The sequence below is a fragment of the Cottoperca gobio genome, chromosome 6 (genome assembly GCF_900634415.1).
Source record: "Cottoperca gobio chromosome 6, fCotGob3.1, whole genome shotgun sequence".
In the NCBI taxonomy this organism is placed as follows: Eukaryota; Metazoa; Chordata; class Actinopteri; order Perciformes; family Bovichtidae; genus Cottoperca; species Cottoperca gobio.
In genome coordinates, this window is record NC_041360.1 from 12012362 (window position 1) to 12033590 (window position 21229).

A 21229-nucleotide genomic window follows, 5' to 3' on the forward strand; every position below is an offset into this window, starting at 1 on the left:
GTATGTGTCAGCTACAACACTGCTGTGGAAAAGTTGGACGTATTTGGACTCTGACACATTTTGAGCTAATTTTCATATACGCCGGCATATGTTTCTGCCATACGCTGTGTGACAGGGCCTTTAGTATTAAAATATTGATTTTTGCAGCTTTAAGATAATACACTAAAACTATCAAATACATCAGTTTTTAAACAGAGGAAACTAATTTTTCCCAACAAATTCAAAAGCTCCATACATTTAATGCCTGAATAAATATTTAATCAAAAACATTAAGGAAACATATATTCCTGTTCCTGACATAAAAACCTTGTGTTATCACATCTTACAAATGCATCTAATTAATTATGTTGAAATGATTTGCTCAATTAATAGCAGACATATTTTAAATAATACCTGGTGCAAAATCAGGACCTCCAGCACTGTAGCATTCATTCCCACAGCAGCCCCATCATTCTTTACAGTAAGATAATAAGACACTCGGTGAGACAAAGCTTTATGAGAGGAATATATTTCATCATACTCTTATCGTTCAATGTCTAGCAGCCCATAAAATTTAATCATGACGATCAAGTGGTGTTATTGACTGTAGTTGTAACAACCAGAGTTCGAAGTGTTTGGACAGTCGAGGGCCTCTCGTGTTGAACCGTTTTTTTTTTTGCTAAGGGAACTTGTGCTCACTCAACTGCCTTCTAATCTTAAAAAAGAATCAACAGTGTGATTAATTGGAAACCAAATATGGGATCCTATCTGGGACCATCAGTTTCACTGTGCAGTTCACTGATGTATGGTATTGATTACAACAGGGAGCCCTCTAATCAGAATCATGGTAAAATCAATAGCTGGCATTGCCTGAGGTCATGTTCATGCTTCAGTGTACATATCTGAAGTAAACTCCCCTGTGCTGAAACAGTCTGGCCATTTGCTTAAAGAAAATCGAGACTCACTGCAATGGGGAGGACTGCAAATATAAACTAGAGGAGACAGACGGATATAAAGGAGGAAAGCACTGACACAGGTGAGGGAGAGGAGGTGCTATTCAACGAGGGAGGACTCAGTTTGATTGAAAACTGTGCAGGTTTTTATACTCAAAGCATCAATCCATCAAAGCTTCTGACCTCAACCTGATCCACAGGCGAGATCCAGCCGTCGAGCTGTCCTGCTGTTGTCACATCTCGCTCCCTCTGCGCTCTGACCGCTCTGTTCCTCCACTGTCTCTTGATCCCTCCATCTCTCCCGGGGAGCGAGTTAAGTTACATGGTCGCCGGTGTGTTTCTACTCACCACATTCCCTGTTTGGAAAAGGAGAGACAGGGTGAAATTAGATCTAAGCTTATCAGCTTAAAACATGGCGTTAGGTTGCCTGTTCAACCTATAACAGTCACAACCCATGGACTGTGACACTGCCCTGAAGACAGCTACAGTAAATTAAGCATACCATAGAAGAGCTCAGAGGAGCCGCAGCAAGACTCCAGGGTTTCCACCAGCATCTGGTCTGGTGCCAGGGTATCTGAGGCAGCCTGCACACCTGGCAGCCTGCCACAGCAAGGCAGCCAAACCTTGCTGCTCACCTGCATAGAGAGAGGACAACAGAGGAGAAACACATTTAGTGGAGCAGGGAATCCAAGAACAATAGGAACGAGATGAAAGAAGAGGGATTTGGAGCCAGGGAACATTGAGCATGGAAGAGGCACTGTGTATTAAACAACCCTATTTTTTACAAAATTCCTTTATATCCTAGTGATTTGTTTTGCCAAATATGTTTTTGAGGAAACACATTCTACATGGATTGCGATAATTACCAACCCAGGAAGTCAGACTGGAGTAAATGGATGAGGGCTGTCTGTAGGCCCACAATGCATATACAAGTACAAGGCACGCGGACAAGATCAGGATTTGTATACTGTGTCCCATACAAAGTATCCACGTACAACGGTTCGTATGATTCAAAAAGGGATTTTGTTATTTGTTGTCATTTTCTTACAATTGTCCAGCAACACAAGCGATCAGTGTACTTGCGCAAACCACTGCAGAATATGTTAAGGCAACAAAACTACTTGGTTAGGTTTAGGAAAGGTTTGTGTTAGAATAACTTTGGAAGTGATAGAATTTAAGTACAGAAGTGATTTGACAAAGTCAAGGACAAGGGTCCGGGGTTCGATTCAGACCTTCGGACAAATGTTTGTATGCTATACCCTTCTTTCTCTCTTTCTTTTCCAGTCTGCCTTCAAGCTGTCATCTGTCTAATAGATGCCAAAAACCAGATGATAACCACCGCACCACAATGATACTTACCAGAGTGAGGTGGAAGTGTCCCACCACCAGCACTCAGTACCAATCACCACAAGGGCAGCAATTACCTTACCATTAAATAGTGATAAACACCACTGCACAATGATCGTCAGAACATCAGAGCTGTCACTGCGTCATCCGTCAAAACCACGCTTCAGGGTAGCAACAGTCAGGTAGTGATACATTACTGGGGACAGAAACAGGTGCTACCATAGATTCTAATTACTTTGTTCTATCAATTATGTACAAATCCTTGCTTGGCCTGGGGTCTTTCACACACTGCTGTGCCTCCTACTCACTCTCTGCACCATCCCAGCTGTGGCTACATAGCAGGCAGTACTTTTCAACAGTGCTTTGTATGAATGCCTTGAGGTGACTACAGAGGTTTATTTTTCCAAGGCTGAATTCATACTGATGGAACAGTTCTGAAAAAAAAAAAAGAGAAAAAAGAAAACCCATTCTGCATATCCCACTGACATCTGAATTCATGCGTTATATCCTCTCTAGTAAATTCTTTTCTCTTCCACTCAGCCCTGTAAGCATCAGTTTAGACACACAGGTGCTCTGCTGTTTCGTGTTTTCAAGCTGTAACGGTCTTCCAGGCACTTGTGGTTTCTGCCTTTGTTTTGCACACTCCTCAAGTTTTCTCTCAGCCGCTCAGTGCACAAAAACATTATGCTAATAAGCTGCTTCCAACTCAGTTATTCTCAAGGTGTTTAGGCATGTGTGTGTCACTCATATAGGGAATCTGCTTTTACCTATAGTAGGTCAAATCTTTAAAACAAAGGCAAACACAAAAGGATTTCAGACTCAACCAGCTACTAGAATGTATTTATCATTGCTAAAAAATAATGTTTCTTTTACCTTCCCCTCAGGAAACAACATCATAATATGATAATGCATTAGGTTCATTGTACTGTGTGAATTAATGACTCCCAGTCCCCATACAGCATGTCATTCAGCGCTGAAGGAGAGTGTATATGTATAAGGCAGAACTGCAAATAATAGCCATATTTTTTACAATGTGCACAAGGCTTTTTTCAGATAGCTATAAGAGCAGTCTGGCAGTTTTTAAAGGATCAGATTATTGAAGTAAAATCATGAGGAAAAAGGAGGAGGAAAAGGCTTAGAGCCTACGAAATGATATTTCATCAGTGTTATTGGGCTTGGTATATGATAGAGGTTGCATATCTATTGTGAAATGTGCCATATATATATTTTTAATATTGATGTATTCGTAATAAATCACGATCATAACAGCATAAAAATTACTTCCGCTAACAACAATTGATCGCTGCGCCGAGAGCATCTACTTCGGCAATGTTCGGGTGATGACGTCACAAGTAGAATACAGCCGTCGCCAGTGTTCGTCTGCGTTTAAGCGTCCATCAAAGACTGCTGTCAATTATTACGAGAAAGAACGGACAACAATCGATCGTCAATAATAATTGTGAAGCGATGCGTTATATGGGGATGTGGGGCCGTCTCCAAATCTAGCTTTCTGTGGCCAAAAGAGGATAAAATGTCACGTTTATGGACAAGACAAGTGCGTCGATGAAACCGACGATTTGTGGGCAGCACTTTGAGAGATCGTGTTTAGAACAAACTATGTTCGCCAAGGAAATGAGATTCAAAAAGAATTTAAAACTGAACGAAAATGCCGTACCTACAATACCGCCGAGACCTCAGCCAACACAAGCCAGCACGCCGACTCAAACACATTCGCCGGTGCAGAGTCCTCCACCAGAGAGACGACGAAATGCATTCGCCAAAAGGGAGAGAGCGAAGGTAAGCCGTGCTACTTGTTTACTGTATTTATTGTTTCAAGCATAAAGCCATAATCGGTCTAGGCCTACTGTATGTAACGAGTTTACACCAGGCCCTAGCCAATATCTGTGTGTTATTGTTTGTAGTATTAATAACTTTAGCTAATTACACTTCATTAGCTTAATTAAGTATAGATTCAATGTTTATAACAGGCTTATAACACTGGGAAGGAAGCTGTGTGTACACCAGTAAGTATAGACTGTAGGTCATCTGTACATTACAGTTGTAGTACCAGTAGACCTGCACATGACGTGTTAAAAATACAATCACCACATGCATGTACATAATTCATATATTTGTTTAATTTGATATCATTGCTCTCTCAATCAATTCAACCACATCTTTTATTATGAATGTTATTAGATATTTTCTTTACGCAGACATGTATAAACATGCAATACAATTTCAAGCTGGTTTGAAAGATTTATTAGTAAAGTTGTGTTTTGTACATTTCAGACATGTCAGAAAGATCTCCCTCCACGGACACACCACAAGTCCATGCAGGCGCGACCACGTGTCAGGTCAGCTGGACTGCAAGTTCCAATCCAAGTTGGTTGTTCCAAAGGTCAGCATCATAATATATATATATATAAACACACATACATACATATTATATATAATGCTTGATTATAAAACATATTTTTTGCAGAGTATGTTACTGAACTCTTGACCGAGATTCTATGCTTTGTGCCAAGACAATGTTGATGAGGAACCTTTCTCCACTCCAAACAAGAAGGATGCTGTTGTGCTGTATAGAAGCAGATTCAATCACTGAACTGACATTGTGTTTTGTTAGTGCTGATACTTGAACGACGTGTAGTTGTCAGATGGAAACGTAGCACAGATCTTTTGAATGGCACATGATGGCAGTCTGTGGTTCTTACCAAGTATTCGCCAACAAGATCTCACCAGCTGGCGGTATGCCACATAGTGATACATTCTGTAACATACAAGATAATACATGTCAATGGTCATCACTTCAACCTTATTTGCTTATTTATCTATTTATTCAGTGACAGAGTGACCATTCGACTTCCCATAAATACATCAAAGTTTCTGAGCTCTACACATTTGTGCACACAAGTAACTTCCTCATTACGTGGCTGATCACCTGCTTGTTGTCTGTCCCTCTTCGAATACCTGTGGTAGGCTGTCTGCAACACCCAAACATCCAGACACTTTGATTTGAATCCTGGGTGATCTGTTATGCAGGTTATGTTTGCACCATGTCCCTCATATTCATTGAGTTCCTCCATGACATCCTTTTTTTGGCAGCAGCTCTTCAATTGCTTCCATAATTGTACAGTGTTCACATGTACACCTAAATGTACAAAAGAAGAATGGTTAGGACATGTACACAATATGCAATATCCAGAAAAAAGGCCAATATTAACGTCATCCTAATTTCATACTATTTATATGCCTGTGTTTCACGACAGGCTCGTAAGCAGCTCATAAGCCTGTTATAGTTGTACGGAGGTCGGATCTATCTAGTAGCAACTTGTTACCCGTTTCACGTAAGTCTCGTAAAGTTACGACATCGTAACTTACATGAACATCTGGTAAGTGTTCCGGCTACTATAGGCTATAGTGACTGTCTATATATATATATATATATATATATATATATATATATATATATATATATATATATATATATAGATCGTCTCACCTCAGTATACAGATTATACTTTATAAAACAGCGCTGTCCTCCGGTCTGTTTGTTAGCTAATAGCTAATGCTTTATATGCAGCCTCGTAATAAATTACATTTGACATCAGACACAACGATAGAACCTCAACCGCAGAAACTTCGAGAAAGATTCAAGTTATCAAGCTTTCCAGACGTCGATGTGTCCAAGTAGAGAAATAATTGAATATTTAGGGATCGAGCAATTTGCGGACAACTAGTCGGGTTCATAACAATTCAAGGAAACCAAGCTATCGACTCGATATAGGATAGCTAGTGATTTATTTACGATCGAGGATAATGTTACGTTTTATTATGATGTATTTACTATATATTGAGAAGTTCTATGAACTATAGTCAAATGTATATACCTGTCTGTGTTCTGTTGCCGCACAGGATCTCCATCAAATCTAGATTCACCGTCACCATCATCCGCATGTTTGCTCCCGTCTGTGTCTCTATCTTGAATACTGTGTCTCGCGCTGCTCTGTTTCCACCACGTTCAACTCGCCCGCATGATCTAAATCCACGACACCGGCATCCTATTCAATAAACTCCTCTTCTTGAAGGTGCAACGAGTCTATTGACGACTCACTGTCACTCGATTCTGTCGAAATATCCGAGCCAGAGTCCGACATCGCCACGTCTGCCGCTTCTGCCGTACTGTCTGTGTATACTGGTGGACTGTTTTCTACTTGTGACGTCAGAACACGGCGTCGGGTGTTTCCGGTAGCGGCAATGTAAACATCGGTGGTCGACATACTAAATCAACATTTATTAAATACTGCGATCATTGTGTCATAAATAACACATAATTTTACACCACAATATAGCATTTATTAAATTTATAAATTCATGTTTATCATTTCGTAGGCCCTTTAACCTGAAGATACAAAAACAAAGCATTTAATTAATACTGGTAGTATAGCTAAAAATATATATTTCTACACGGCAGAACAGTCAATTCTGTATACATACAAAACAGGCACTACGTTTGAAAATGCACATGGTTATCCTATGAAACAGTGCTTCTTCTGTTTTCACATTTGAAATGGTATTTTTCTGAATACCAAGGAGGCTTCAGTATACAGTGCCTCATAATTGATAAAAAAGAAAAGAAAAGGTTTGATTATGTCCTGTAATCAGCTTTAGAAAGGTTGTGTAAATTAGGATACTTGGTGAATAAAAAAGAAAAATTATTTTAATCATCTACATAAATTATTTTAGAAAGCACAGGTCATAAATTATGTGATTTCAAGGAATTTCAGATGTTCATTCTCCAAATTAATGTTCGAAGCATATCAATAAACAAAACTAAATTAAAAAGCTGTTTGTGTCTGCATCAGTTCATATAATAATTAAGATAAGATGGTTGAATAAGAGAAAGTTGGTGAATGTGTTGCATTCAAGAAAATGAAATAACTATAACAAAACGAACAAACTATAACAGTTCATTTTGACTGATAGAGTTAATTTCATAGTACACTTTCAGTGTTTGTATTGTCTGCTTCCAACCTCTCAACAAAAGATTAGCCTCATAGGTGTGTCTTGTTATGACAATATAATAGTATGATGTTGGACTAACTCAAAATATTTTGTCATCATGTTTCCTAGCATGGTTGTTATCTGGACTGTTATGTACATCAGTTTCAGTTATCTATTTAGCTACTGTATCAATTAATTGAAGCCAGTTTTGAATGTGTGCAATACAATCATTTCATGTAAAAATGCAATTTCTGAAATGTGGTAAAGCAGAGCAAAGTATCATGTCCCTTTTTCTTTTGGATCTACTGTAGAAAACCATACAATGCATATTTCTTAATGTATTATAAAGGTTAAGATTGTTCAACAGGCATGACCCTGTTGTACCTTCTTTGGTATAACTGATATCCAGTGATCTTTAAAGTGATACACTAAATGCATTCAGGCAGCACACCTGCCAGTGTGCAGCAGTCACAGACTGTTAACCTCAAGATCTGGAAGTGTTTGTGAAGCACCGAAGCTTCACAAACTCTCTCGCCGTCTGCCTTTGTCAAAGTCTGGCTACATAAAGAGCCTGTTAGGTTAACCTTTGTGATTTTAAGATTCACAGTAAAGTGAGCTCGAGCACGGCATCCTGGCCCTGGCCGTAAGGTAAGCAAACCAAAAATTATGATTCTAAATTTAAGGAAAAAGTAATAGTTCCCATGCTTTTTAAATCAATATTGTGCTACTGTTACCCAGTGTAACCATCCTGCTGAATGTGTTAAAGTCACTGATAATGTCCAGTATTTATATTGATGTTAAAGCTGCTGTAATTACATTATACTGATGTACAAGTCAGTTGAAGCAATGAAGTAAAGTAAAAAGTTGACACAAGATTGACCCAGAATAAATTAATAATTATAAAAGAGACATAATATATAATTTATTAAATTCGAAAATATATACATTTTGTTTTTATTAATCTTCATTTCAAAGGTAGAATCCACATTACTAATAGCTAATGCACAATGTCCACCCTGTGTCATTGTCAAAATGATTTCCTAACTAAACTGACACCAAGAAATGTAACCCATTTTAAAATCCCAGAGAACTGTCACCATGTAAGAATTCCCAGAAAAGTGCAGCTCTTGGAAGTGTTTGTTTGAGTCTCATGCTGCATTAAAGTACATCCTGTAAGATTCAAACATAGAACATTTAAATGTGAGGTTTTGTTTGTGGTTGAAAAAAATAAATATACTTTTTTGTTACTTATTTGAGTGTGTAGTTATATATTGTTGCTGATGTTTGACTTTAGTTATAAAAAATAAAAAAGCAGCCCAATTTGTTATAGTTGCAACAGCATACATACAGCACACAGCATATAGTAACAGTAGCAGTAAGTTAACCTACGACATTGTTATTGTTGGTAGGTGAGTCAAGTTTTTTGTGCTGTCCATCCCCAAAATGTCACATCCTAGCAAAATGAGTTTTAGATTTTCATTAAAACTATTTTTTTAAATTTGAAAATAATAATAGAAGTAGTTGTTATTATTGTTGTTTTGGTTTTAATTTGTATTTGTAGTATTTTTATTAAGGTGTGTCACTGGTATTGATTTAATGTCACTCCATTGTTATTACTATTATCATTCCCTTTATTATATATATATATATATATATATATATATATTATTCCTGTTCAAATGTTGGTAGCCATATGCCCTCTTTCATACATTTTAAATGGCAGTGTCTTGCAGAAAGGCTGAATGACTTTATTCCCCTGTTTTTATGTTTTTGGGGTCTGGATTTCGATTCTCCAGGTGTTACTGTAATAAACAGGAAGTACAATTTAAAAACCGTGAATGAAAACATCAACAGCTGACTGACATGTTATTGAGTTTCTGTTTTTGTGTGCTGTTATGATGCAGGCAGCTGCCGGAAAATGACCCTGCAACCATTAACTCCAGTGAACTGTGCAGGCCTTCTACAGCCTGGCTTCTCTCTGCTGCGCCTGGATGGTGAACTTCTTCTGTTTGGCCAGAAAGGTTGGCCAAAGCGCTCATGTCCTACGGGAGTGTTTGGCGTTCGGTTTAAATCTGGTGAGATGAAGTTAAGGGCCATCTCTTTCTCCAATGACTCATGCTACCTTCCTCCATTACGCTGCCCAGCTGTTTGCCGCCTGGACCCCTATGACGGGCTTCCAGAGAGTTATCTCATCCACGGTGGCCGCACTCCAAATAACGAGATCTCGTCGAGCCTGTACCTGCTGACCATGGATAGCCGTGGCTGCAATCGTAAACTGACCCTGTGTTGCAAAGAGAAAGACCTGGTGGGAGAATTGCCAGGGGCCAGATATGGCCACACAATGAGTGTGATTCAGAGCCGTGGGAAAACAGCTTGTGTATTGTTTGGGGGTAGATCCTACATGCCTGCAGGAGAGCGGAGCACAGAGACCTGGAACAGCGTTGTCGACTGTCCTCCTCAGGTGTTCCTGTTTGACTTGGAGTTTGGTTGCTCCTCCGCTCACACTTTACCTGAGCTTAGCAATGGACAGTCTTTCCATTTGGCCCTTGCCAGAGAGGACTGTGTCTACTTCCTCGGGGGTCACTCAATCACCTCTGACTCCCGCCCCCCTCGGCTCTTCCGCCTGCGTGTTGAGCTTCTGCAGGGCAGCCCCTTGCTTTCCTGTGAGACTCTTGAAACGGGCATATCCATCTCTAGTGCCATAATCACCCGTACAGGTCCCACTCACAGATATATCATTTTAGGTGGGTATCAGTCAGACTCTCAAAAGAGGACGGAGTGCAGCACTGTGATTCTGAATGAGAAAGGGATCCACTTTGAGCCCTTAGAGTCACCTCATTGGACCCCAGATATCATCCATAGTCACACTTGGTTTGGCGGCAGTGCTGGGGAGGGAAGCATCCTACTTGCTGTACCTACTGAGGGAAGGTCATCCCAAGCAGATGTGCATTACATCTATCAGGTGAGCTTCCAGACAGAGGGGAAGGAAGTACAAGGAGCCCAGGGCTGCAGCCAGGAGTCAACAGATTACGATGACTCCACTCCTCTCGAAGACTCTGAGGAGCTGTACTTCGGCCGTGAGCCGCATGAGCTGGAGGACAGTAGTGATGGAGAAGATGATAATTACAACGAGGAGGACGAGGAAGACGAATCAAAAACAGGATACTGGATGAAATGCTGCCTGGGCTGTCAGGTGGACTCCAACATATGGGAGCCATACTACTCCACGGAGCTCCACCGGCCAGCCATGATCTTCTGCTCGAGAGGGGAGGGGGGACACTGGGTCCATGCCCAGTGCATGGAGTTGTCTGAGACGCTGCTGCTCAAGCTCTCTCATGGCAGCAAAAGGTACTTCTGCCTAGACCACGGAGGCCTGCCCTACCAGGAGATGACCCCACCTCGACAGGTCATGCCTCTGAAGCGTACCCCCATGAAAGTTAAGGAAAGGAAAACTCCTCCGACAATCAAGATGTCCCCAGCCAAAAAAAGCTTTTTCAGAAGGCTTTTCGACTGAATCCAGTTTGTAATGCGTGTATGGTCACTGTTAAGAATATATTCAGGATGTTTCTTGTTTATATTCAGGTGATGAATATGCTCATCTGTACTGAAAGTGAACATTTTGTGAAGAAAATAAACAATAAAATTGCAACCTGATATTTCCTGCCTAACAGCTGTGTATTTTCTTCAGAATTTTACATTGTTAGAACAAAAAATACAGAATATTTTAGCAAGTCTGTCCAAAATATTTCCAGTAACAGTGTTTTGTAATTTTGTATTGTAGTACCACAGCATTTACTTCCTTACACTTTCTTCCATGGCCAGATGGAGCTGAATTTTTTTCCCATTTATTTTTTACAATTAAAATGATAAGATGAAAATACCCAATATGCTGATCTGTAGTCAATTAAATAAACAATAAACAGCTTCAAATTCTGTCTTCATACCTATGTGTTTTCTCAAACTTTTTATACGACACAAAATCTTGATACAACACTGTTTTTGTAGTTTGCATTTGTATCAGCTGCGTATGAGTTTGCACTTATTTTGTATTCCACCAAGGACCATAGTGAAAATAAGGGATTGAAAAAACACTTCCCAGAGAAGTGGCTCCCAGAGCTAAATTAACTTAAAAAATGTTTAGAATTAAATCAATTATAATTGATAAATAATACCAAATATAATGTCAGTTATATCTGTAATTAAATCAAATAATAAAAAGACAACCTGAATGAACAAACTGAATGTCCTTATAGTTCTTAGTTATATTATTGAAAGGCTTTTACAAATTGTATATTTCACATAAAATCTTAATGTTTTAGAATTTCTCTCTGCAGTGTTTTTAGTTTGCATTTTCATTTACTGTATGGCAGAACATTGTTATTTTGTATTCTTTTGTATTATGTATAGAGTGTAGAAAATAGAAAGTGCCATCTTCCCAGATTAGATTCCCTGAATTCTGAATTCTTCAATATTAAAACACAAAATCAAAAATACATTATTTAATAAAAACAAACCAGAAGATTAAGTCAGATTTTATCTTTATTTATTCTTTGGAAACAAGGACAAAAAAGCACATACTCCCTCCTCCATGAAGTTAACTTATCAAAAGAATGGTAAGTTATCAGAAATATCAGTAAAAACAATAAAAGGTAGTGGAACCTCAGTGTAATACAGTACTAGTATGAAAAAGAAATGACCACTGAAAGTCTTTAGAAACTCCTGTAAACATTTAACCTGATATTTAGTGTAATATGGAAACAAGAAAATGAGGAAATACATGCTTAAAAGTAAACAAGTGGAATTCCGGGAATCATCCATCATCCATTACTTTGGAAATATAATTCATTATGGCAAAAAACAAATATGGAACAAGTTGCACTCTAAAACGTGATAGTATTGTAGGAAAGTGGCAACTATGGAATGACATAAGAATATTCCACAGCTGTCACATGGTTAAAAATGATGACAGTAAAATAAAATCAAACATTCAATCAAATAAGAAAATAAAATTGCCTGTCACGATTCAAAATGGTGAGGGCAGAAAAAAAGAAAATATAATCAATCAATCAAAAAAAAAAAGTTGCCAACAAATCAGTTTACATCGGGTCTTTCTAGCTCCCGCTCATCCCTCTCCTCTGTCAACCGTGGCAATGAAGAAATATCAGCAGAGAAAAAGAGCCAGGTTGTATACAGAACTTAAGAAAAATCCACGCCTGATGAAGAGTCCATGAGGTATTAGGCTTTTCAATGGACCATACTGCATTTTTATGATATCAACAAAAAGGTCATTATATGCTTTATTTTATGTGAAGAATTCGAATAAGTATCATCTATCCTCCACTGTGCAAAAACTAAGAGAGATAAAAATTGGTTCAAAGTGACCTGGCATCTATTCTGCCCCTCAGGGATCCCAAGATAAAGCACTAAAGTAATCTTTTTCAGAGGGCACTCATGAAACAAAGAACATTTGGGTCTCTGTGATTGCATTTTGTTCCAGCTCAAATGATATATTAATACAGTGGCCACAAATGTGGTCTTTTTAACACAATTTCCCTCTATGACTTACAGCACTTTCATCTGTTTCCATAAATATCCTCTCTATATAAATTCATAAATGTGTCATATCCTTGCAATACAATAAACTGTGCCATATTTCACAGACGGTGAAGCTAAAAAAAAACCTTTCCTGCTAAGAGCAAGAAAAAAGAAACCTGTGTGTTACTATATCTACCTCTGCTGTCCCATCATTGCATTGTGGTAACTAACAACTTACAAAGAAAGGCAAATGTAACAAGACATATACAAGTAAACATTCTTCATTTAAAAAGAATGTGGTGTGAGAATAACAGTACTTTCCCTATGTTAGAGTGTAAGAAATTGGTTAATATTTCATTTTTGTAAAATCCAACAATAAATGATGTTGGTTTAAAAAATACTTTAATCACAACAATAACAATAAGCTTCAAGTCCATAAGCTCCTTTTCCACATTATTCTAAATATCAATGAATGGGTATATATATTGAAAACAAGTGCATTTCACTGACAGAGGAAATTTAAATATTATACAACTATCTTGAAATCAATGAAATCTTAATACTTAAATGGTAAAAATCAAAAGTCATGAACTTCCAGAGACATGTCCTCATTACTCTGGCTCTCTACTGGGTTAATGGTAGCTTGCAGAGCTTTGGCAGAGTCCTTGTGAGCTTCCATGAACTTCTGTAAGTACTTGGAAGTGTAGAGCCAGTGATGTTTCAACACGTCTTCCAGCTCAAAGGCCTTTGACTGACGCGCATTCATCTTCCGGAAACGCCTGAACAGTTTGTTTGCCGACTCGTTCCCCTCACTGGCCCAGGCTCCAATGGATCCATCTCTCTCTATGATTTCAGGCACATGGGCCATGGTCTTGTGCAGATAATTGGTTATCTTTCCATTGTACCTATATTTGAAGGTAGAGGAGAGAAGGTCGGCAAATAGCTGGGAGTTGAAGCTGTAGCGGCACAGCTGGTCAGGGCACTCCTTGGCAGGGCAGGTGGCACGCCACACAGGCTTCATCTGGAGGTAGATTCTTATAAGCTCTCTGAGGGCCTCCCTCCTCTCCTTTGAGGGCACCAGCTCACACACCACATCCACAGCCTCCTGGGTCATTAGCTTGCGGGCAAAGTTCCCATTCATCCTCATGACCGGTTTAAGCTTCATCTTCTGCCTCAGCTGTTTATCTAGGGCTGCCCTCCAGCTGCGCCGTTCCTCCCGGCTGGGGTTGACCTTTTTGTACACCTCCCCGATCTCGTCCTGAAAGATTTTGTAAAATTCCGTGGCATTGCCAATGTCACAGTGTAATGCGTCCATCGTGGGCTGGGTCTCCATGAATGGCTTGGCAGAGACCCCTTTGACTCTGTCTCGCAGCTCATCTACAGACTCAGAAAAGGGGTTGGTTCTCCATATTTCGTAACGATCTAGGTTCTGTTCATGACTGCGGGTGATGGAGTGCAGCACCATGTTTTGAGAGGCCTCTGCCCGAGTGGAGTCGCAAAGAGTGCAGACATAGGTGGAACCTGAGGCCTCAAGGCCCTCCATCTCACGCACCATTTTCTCATCATATCCCGTGCCTCTGAAGTGGAAGTGGAAAGAGCGAGGTAGACCACCCAGGGATAGGATGAGCCTGCTCTCTTTCATTGCATTACGCTCTGCAACTACAGGCCCCAGGACAGCTGTGAGTGTCTCATGGTCTGACTCATCCACAAACATCAGGCAAAGGGGCTTACATGACAGTTCAGAATTTGGCTTGGGCTCAGTGAAGATGATAACCTCTTCCTCCTCCTCGTCTGCCTGGACAGAGATAGACATAACAGTGAAAGAAAAACGTACAACCTTCTCAGGGACAGCTGGTCCTCCACCGTGCTTCTCGCTGACATCGCCCATGCCATCACAGGATTCCTTGATCATGACACTGAAGCCTGAAGTGCAAGCAGTGTCTTCCATCCCAGTCTCTGTTAGCCCATCCATGATGTCCTCCTCCAGATCCTTTAATGCTGACGCAAGAGCCACATCATAGCGAAACCGCCGAGTGATGGTGTTAGCTGGGAATTCATCCACTGAGGAAGTCCATCCAGAGAGACCATTAATAATGCCAGCACTGCAAGATGTAGACACATTATTTAGAGCTGGCTGCCATTCAAACTGGAGAAAGCCAGGGAGAAGCTCCTTCTCTGCATCTCGCAGGGTGTGCAGGGGCTGAAAGATCTGGCGGCCACTGGTGGCTTTGACGGTCCGGTACATCTTATGATACTGGCTGCAGCTCAGGAAAGTGTTGACCCTAATGGCCAAGCACACAGCAGGATGCAACCCAATGCCTCTGCCTGCAGAGGGAGAAAAGGAAAAATGAGAACATTTCAGAGAGAGACAGAAAGAGGCAACGTTTTCTTTAAAGGAAGGCAAGAGGAAAGGATTTAGACTTGAAGAGAATTATTTAACACCAAACTGTGGAAGCCCATTTCTAGTGCTTTGAAAAGAACTGCAGTATTTAACATTTCCTCATTTGATATCCCACATTTGAAGTCATTTAAACTACAAGACTGAGAAAATCGCAAATTTAACACCCATATTGTGCTTGTATCATTGTCAAAAGCCCGCAAGTCCATGATTACAAAATCCAATATTTCCTAATTTCCAAATGTTATAAGGGGACAGAGGGTGAATCAGTGAAGCTGGCAAAAGTGATGTATTGGCTGCAGATGAAAACAGACACCAGCTGGCTTCTATTCCCCAGAGAGGAGGATGGTGCTGTCTATGTAATTTGCAGATACAAGAGCTGCTGATGTTGTTTTGATTCTAACAGCCCCTTCACAAGAGTTGTTATTGTGCATTAAAGGGAGTGTGAGACTGAGAGACTGACGGACAAGCAGGCAGAGAGTGAGGGTGGGAGCAGCAGGGAGGGGTTGAACGTGGAACAGCACGGTAGTTCAACAAACAGAGATGGACAATAATAAAAATGAAATGCTTTTCAATCAAAATCACAGAAAACTGTTGTCTCTCTCTTCAATAGAAATCTTTTTAACTCATTGTTATTTTTTAGATGACTGTATTACTCAGAGATAGGTGGACAATTAAGACGCAAACTCTATCATAATTTCAATCGTTGTCCTTCTTTGGTTACAGAGGGTTATGTGTTCATTAGGCAAAAGCCTTAAAATGGCCTCTTACCTTGCATCATGGCTTCTAGCTCATCTGCCTGCCGGTGTTCATTCCCAGATCTCAGTGCAAGCAGAAACAGAGTCTGGCACACAGACTTCAGGTCGCCACCTTCCTCTTTGTCTGCAAATGCCTTCACCTGGTTCTTCATATCCCTCAGCCGTTGCTTCTGGGCACGACGTGTTAGCGATAGCAGGTGCTGACGGGGTCTTCCGCCTTTATTGGGTAGCAGGTAGCTGTCAAGTTCTGATATCTGCTGTTTTGCGTCCTGTTCATCCAGATCATGGCTCAGACAATGAGCTTTAAATGAGTCTAGGCTTACCTGCTTGCCACAGGGGCAGAGCAGAGGCAGGGAATATAGGGCTGATAAGAAGGTTTTGGCAGGCGAGATGAGATCATCAGGGGTGCAGGACAAGTTGCAGGCCGGGCAGTGAGGTCCCAGAACGTGGTTATATTTTATAATACAGCTACGGCAGAAGAGGTGCCCACAGGGGGACTGAACAGGATCAGAGAGCAGGTGGTCACACACCAGGCAGGTGAAAGAAAAGAGAAAGTCTACAGGGAGCTTCTCAGAGATCAGCTTGGTATTCAGGTGGTCTTTCTGGCAGTGGGTAAGGTTCCTCACCCATTGCTCTCTCTGGATGCTGGGTTTCCTCCATGTCCTGAGCACAGGACCATGATGATGATGGTCTCCAAATGGTCTCAGAGTTCTCCTCTCACTAATAGCAGTGTTGTCCCCGTGGTCCCACCTGGCTCTTTTTGCCAGGCTCTGGGCTTTGGGAATGGCTTTCCGCTTCTTTCTCCCAGTCCGCTGGAATGAAAGTTTCCTGGGGGAGCAAAGGTGACAGGGGGAAGAGTGGGGTTTCCACTCTGGGACTTTTGTTCTGGCAAAAGCTGCAGATGCCCCCTCCTCGTATGGTAACCATCCAGCAGCATTGGCAGAAGGACAGAGGGTGGACAGATTCTGTGTCCTCTGTCACGTCCACTTTGAAGACTTTGAGAACCACCTCTGGCCAGCTTGTAAACTTGCAGCCCATTTTACGCAGGGCACCTTTGCTGAACTCATCCAGATTCCCATGAACATCGTGCACCGGCCCTTTGACTTTTCTCAGGATCATTCCGCAAAGACGGCACAAGCACCTTCATAGAGGAAAAACAATGCTGTCAAATTGATAGAAAGAAATGCATGTAATATAAAGAAGTTTATTTAGTATAGTGACATTTTATCACCTGAGGTGGTTCATGTGGGTTTCCATTTCCTGTAGCTTCATATCTACCCTCCGGCCGGGGCCCTCTACATTTTCTTTACTTTTTCCCCCTAGGCACAATTTCATAACATTCCCTGGACCAATATCATCATCTAACTCTATATTTGGAGCTGCAGGGAGTGAGGTCCCTAACAGGGCTCCTTTCTCAGGCTGTGTCTCTCTTGGAAGAGGGGCCTTCTCCATTGACTTCAGCCTAAACAGTTTAAACTTCCACTGAGAATACTTGGAGTGGGGATAGTGGAGCTCAGCGGGCATGGATGATCTGGGGTCATCTGTCTCCAGGCTCTCCTCCATCATGATGCGACTTAGACCTCAGACCCTAGAGTGGAGAGGAGAAGAGAGAATAGCTTAGTTTGATATATCACAAAAGTATAACAATTATTTCAGCTGTCTATGAGATACATGGTTGCCGATGCAAGAGAAAAGATTTGAAGGTTCAAATGCTCAGACATCCCCAAAGCCTTCTCAGCATTGAGCCAATGACACCATCTGACAGCTTTACTTGATTCCTGTTGAATTCATAAAACAAGTACCCTGAAATCCCACTGAACAGAGTATAGTGAGCCCCGACCTAGAGTGTATGATACCATAAGTGACATTTAGATCTTGTGTAAAATGCATGAGACAAGCATTGAAGGATCGATACAGCACAGAAATCTTCATTTCTCTCATCTCCAATCCCATCGCTCAGGGAGCCATTGTGAATTTTTTCCTTTGACACAGCGAGTTTGCTAAATGGGCAACCTTATCCCTGCAAGGCTGTCAATCATTTATATTAGTCATGTTCTTGGCTGGAGAAAGAATTGGAGCCCCGGGAGCCTCTGACTGGCATTTTAAATGCTGGGAAAAAATTGGAGGTACAGGAAACTTATTTCATAATACATATTTATTGACCAAACAGAAGAAAAGAAAAGAAAACAAGAAACCATCATATTAAATAAGGAATATAAAAAATGATTCCAAACACAACACTGTTCAATTTAGGAGTCATATTTCAACAGCCAAGTGCCATTATGATATGGCACAGGTAAGATCGATGATACTGCTGCACCGACAGCCCTTATTTCATTTCCACCCAATACTATCTAGGTTCCATTACAAGTTAGGACAATAAAGAAGTCAAACATTCTTACCAGTGCACAATAGTGCGCACAATCTACCGTCTTCCATCTATCCATCTTTACGTGTTCTCGCTGTGTTTTCTCCCTGGGAGGCTTAAATCTGGCAGTACTCCTTTATTTCCTGGCTCTCTGTGTACTTGACATGCTGAACTCTCCTTTGAGACAAACAGCTGAGCCTGTATGCATGTGTGTCAGCTGGGCTCTTACCTTGTGTTTCAGTCTCAGCTGCCGTCAACTCCCCTGGGGGTCCTCTTTGCATGGGTGCACAAGGGAAGCCCTGGAGCCAGGCCCAACACACTACAGTACATATACTCTACTATGTTAGAGTCACAGCTTGGAGCATCTGTTACCAGGAGTTGTGGCTCCATATAGTGGGAAAGCTTTTCTCTGTCTATTTGTGTCTTGTATTTATACCCTTCCTTTGACGGGATCCTAACAGTCAACTCCTGACACCTGATGTAGGCAGCTGATTTGAGAAAAAAAACACACAAAAAACAAGGTCAACCCCAAAGCACAGTTGCAAACACGTGTATGTACAAAATCCAACAGCCTACCCCAAACAAACAACTTTTTACCACACAAAACCGATCCTCAGCTGGAAACCCTTCGATGTCACCTTTATCTCTCCTTTGTCATATCCATCTGCAGGCTCACCTCATCCAGGTGGCCTCTCTCTGACAAAATGAGAGTTACTGTTAAACGTAACTTAACTTGTTAAAAACTTCCCGTGCAGAGACACAACAGATGATAGAATAATTGTTTTCCCGTCCCATAGACAAATAAAAAGTCTGAAAAATATTGTATTACAAATATTTGATAATAGTAACATTAAAAATGAAGAATATGACACACATTTCTAAACGCAGACATAAAAAAAAAACGTGCCTATCAATGGTGAATGTAACTAAGTAGATTTACTCAAGGACTATACTTCTAAAAGTTCAAATAAAGGTTCAATGTGTAAGTTATGTCAGAATTTAAACTTAAAACATGAAAACAATTTACCAACATTATCAGTGTGAAGAGGTAACAGTGTTGACGTTATGTCAAAGACATCTATGTGTTGTGCTGCAGAGATATCTATATATATTATATTAGCAGTCAAACTGACTAGTTCTGCTCCGTCCAGTCTGTAACACCACTTGTTCCTCTGGAGGCCATATTGAGTCACTGTAGCTCCAGTCTGCTCTCAGTACAGAGGGAGAAGAAGTTTGCTTAATATTACAGCCATGTTAGTGTCTGTTTTATAGTTTGTTTATTGGAGTACATTCAAAGTGGCAGAAACAAGAAAACCACCAGCACCACCTCGCTTCGTCTTCACAGCTGCCAGGAGGCTGTTTTGCCGAGAGTATAGCTGTTGGCAGCCCCGGGAAACAGCGTTGTTTCAGTTAGCAGTCAGCTCGAGTTCAGCCACAACACAGCGGGCTGCCGTTTCAAAGATCCACCAGCTCGCTGTGACTACCGGCGGTGGGGCTTGTTCTGATAAATAATTGTCATTTTCCAGGCAAAAAACATTTCATCACAAATGTGACAAATTATTATTATTGTTTAAAAAGTACTTTAAATTATTTTTCAATAATTTTGAGTGAATTCAGAAATCTTCTTGATTATACGTCCATCATTTTACTTAAGTAATAATTTTTCAATGCGAGACTTTTACTTGTAACAGAGTGTGTGTGTGTGTGTGTGTGTGTGTGTGTGTGTGTGTGTGTGTGTGTGTGTGTGTGTGTGTGTGTGTGTGTGTGTGTGTGAGTTGAAGTTGTGAGATGCTCATTAACTTTTTTTTTCCTGCATTAGTGTGATCTGCCATAACATAAAGGACCTTGGTTATGTTGATGTCTTGAACATACATAATGTCTACAGATGATGCAGATATCATACAAAACAATTATCGTGATAAGTGATCAAAGAGAGAGGTTATGGTTGACAGTTTGTGTTTGTAAGCGTGTGTGGATTCAGCAGGGATAAGGATAACTGTGTAAGTATGTGTAAGGGTTTACACACGGCAATATATGATATATGAGAAAGACACACAAAAACTGAATAATGATTTTAAAAAGAGCCGGAATCAATGAGCAAAAATGGAAAATGATATTAATTGTGGCTATGATAATGAGTATTATTGTTATGATTGTCATTGTAATTACTGCATTATTGAGACTTTTCCCCACTTCACATCATCTTTCAGTGTTTTCGACTGATGCACCAGCAATTCAGGGGGTGACTGCTGTGAATCAAAATGACAAACGCAGCGATACAAATGAGTCATATTAGGTTGAATACCAATTAGCAGTGTTAGCTGTTAGAAACTGAAGTGTTCATCTGCAAATTAGCATTTTGATAACTGAGTTTTCAAAGCGACATAGGGCAACTTACAGAGGTGCATAGAGGCCACATCTGAATTGTTTTGATGAGTCAAACAAAGCAGGAAATATGTGTGTTTGTGCATATGTGCATTGTGTGTGGATTGTGTTACTTATCATTTTGTCCACACCCTGTGGTTTCTATCTGCAGATTTTCTCTCCTTATGATATCAGCACATTTCATTAATTTCTCCAAATGCTGTCTCTCCGTCACCATTAAGAATGAGTTTTAATTAGATAGCATCGGCTTATGTAATGTCTCTGTAAGTATAGGGAGTATTTGTCCAAGATCATTCTTGTTTGTAATTATCCAGGGGATTAATTTGGTGTATTCGCCACAGGAGCCTGTTGCTGTTGCGTTGGATTTGCCAGCCAAGTCATTAGGTACACAGTCAGTGGGCACCAAACAACAGTTGGGTCTCTCCCACTCTTGTCAGCTTAACAGGGGAGCAGGATGACTACTGGCAGGCTTTGCAGCTTATTTTTGGTGCATATG

The 21229-nt window shown here is 40.6% G+C and overlaps 2 protein-coding genes across 2 annotated transcripts; one reads left to right on the top strand and one right to left on the bottom strand.

Moving 5' to 3' along the window:
* The first annotated feature begins 9207 nt into the window (after window positions 1–9207).
* Window positions 9208–10803, top strand: rag2 (recombination activating gene 2). The gene has a single exon (XM_029434310.1). The coding sequence runs from the start codon at window positions 9208–9210 to the stop codon at window positions 10801–10803; it is 1596 nt and encodes a 531-aa protein (XP_029290170.1).
* A 2598-nt stretch (window positions 10804–13401) lies between these two features.
* Window positions 13402–17546, bottom strand: rag1 (recombination activating 1). Its single transcript, XM_029434373.1, is given in 4 exon segments — window positions 13402–15149; window positions 15994–16873; window positions 16875–17121; window positions 17212–17546. Coding segments are annotated over 4 exon segments (3210 nt in total).
* Window positions 17547–21229: the final 3683 nt, after the last annotated feature.

Bases quoted from the DNA above. Each gene is read 5' to 3' on its own strand.
- rag2 (XM_029434310.1), top strand. From the start codon at position 9,208: ATGACCCTGCAACCATTAACTCCAGTGAACTGTGCAGGCCTTCTACAG.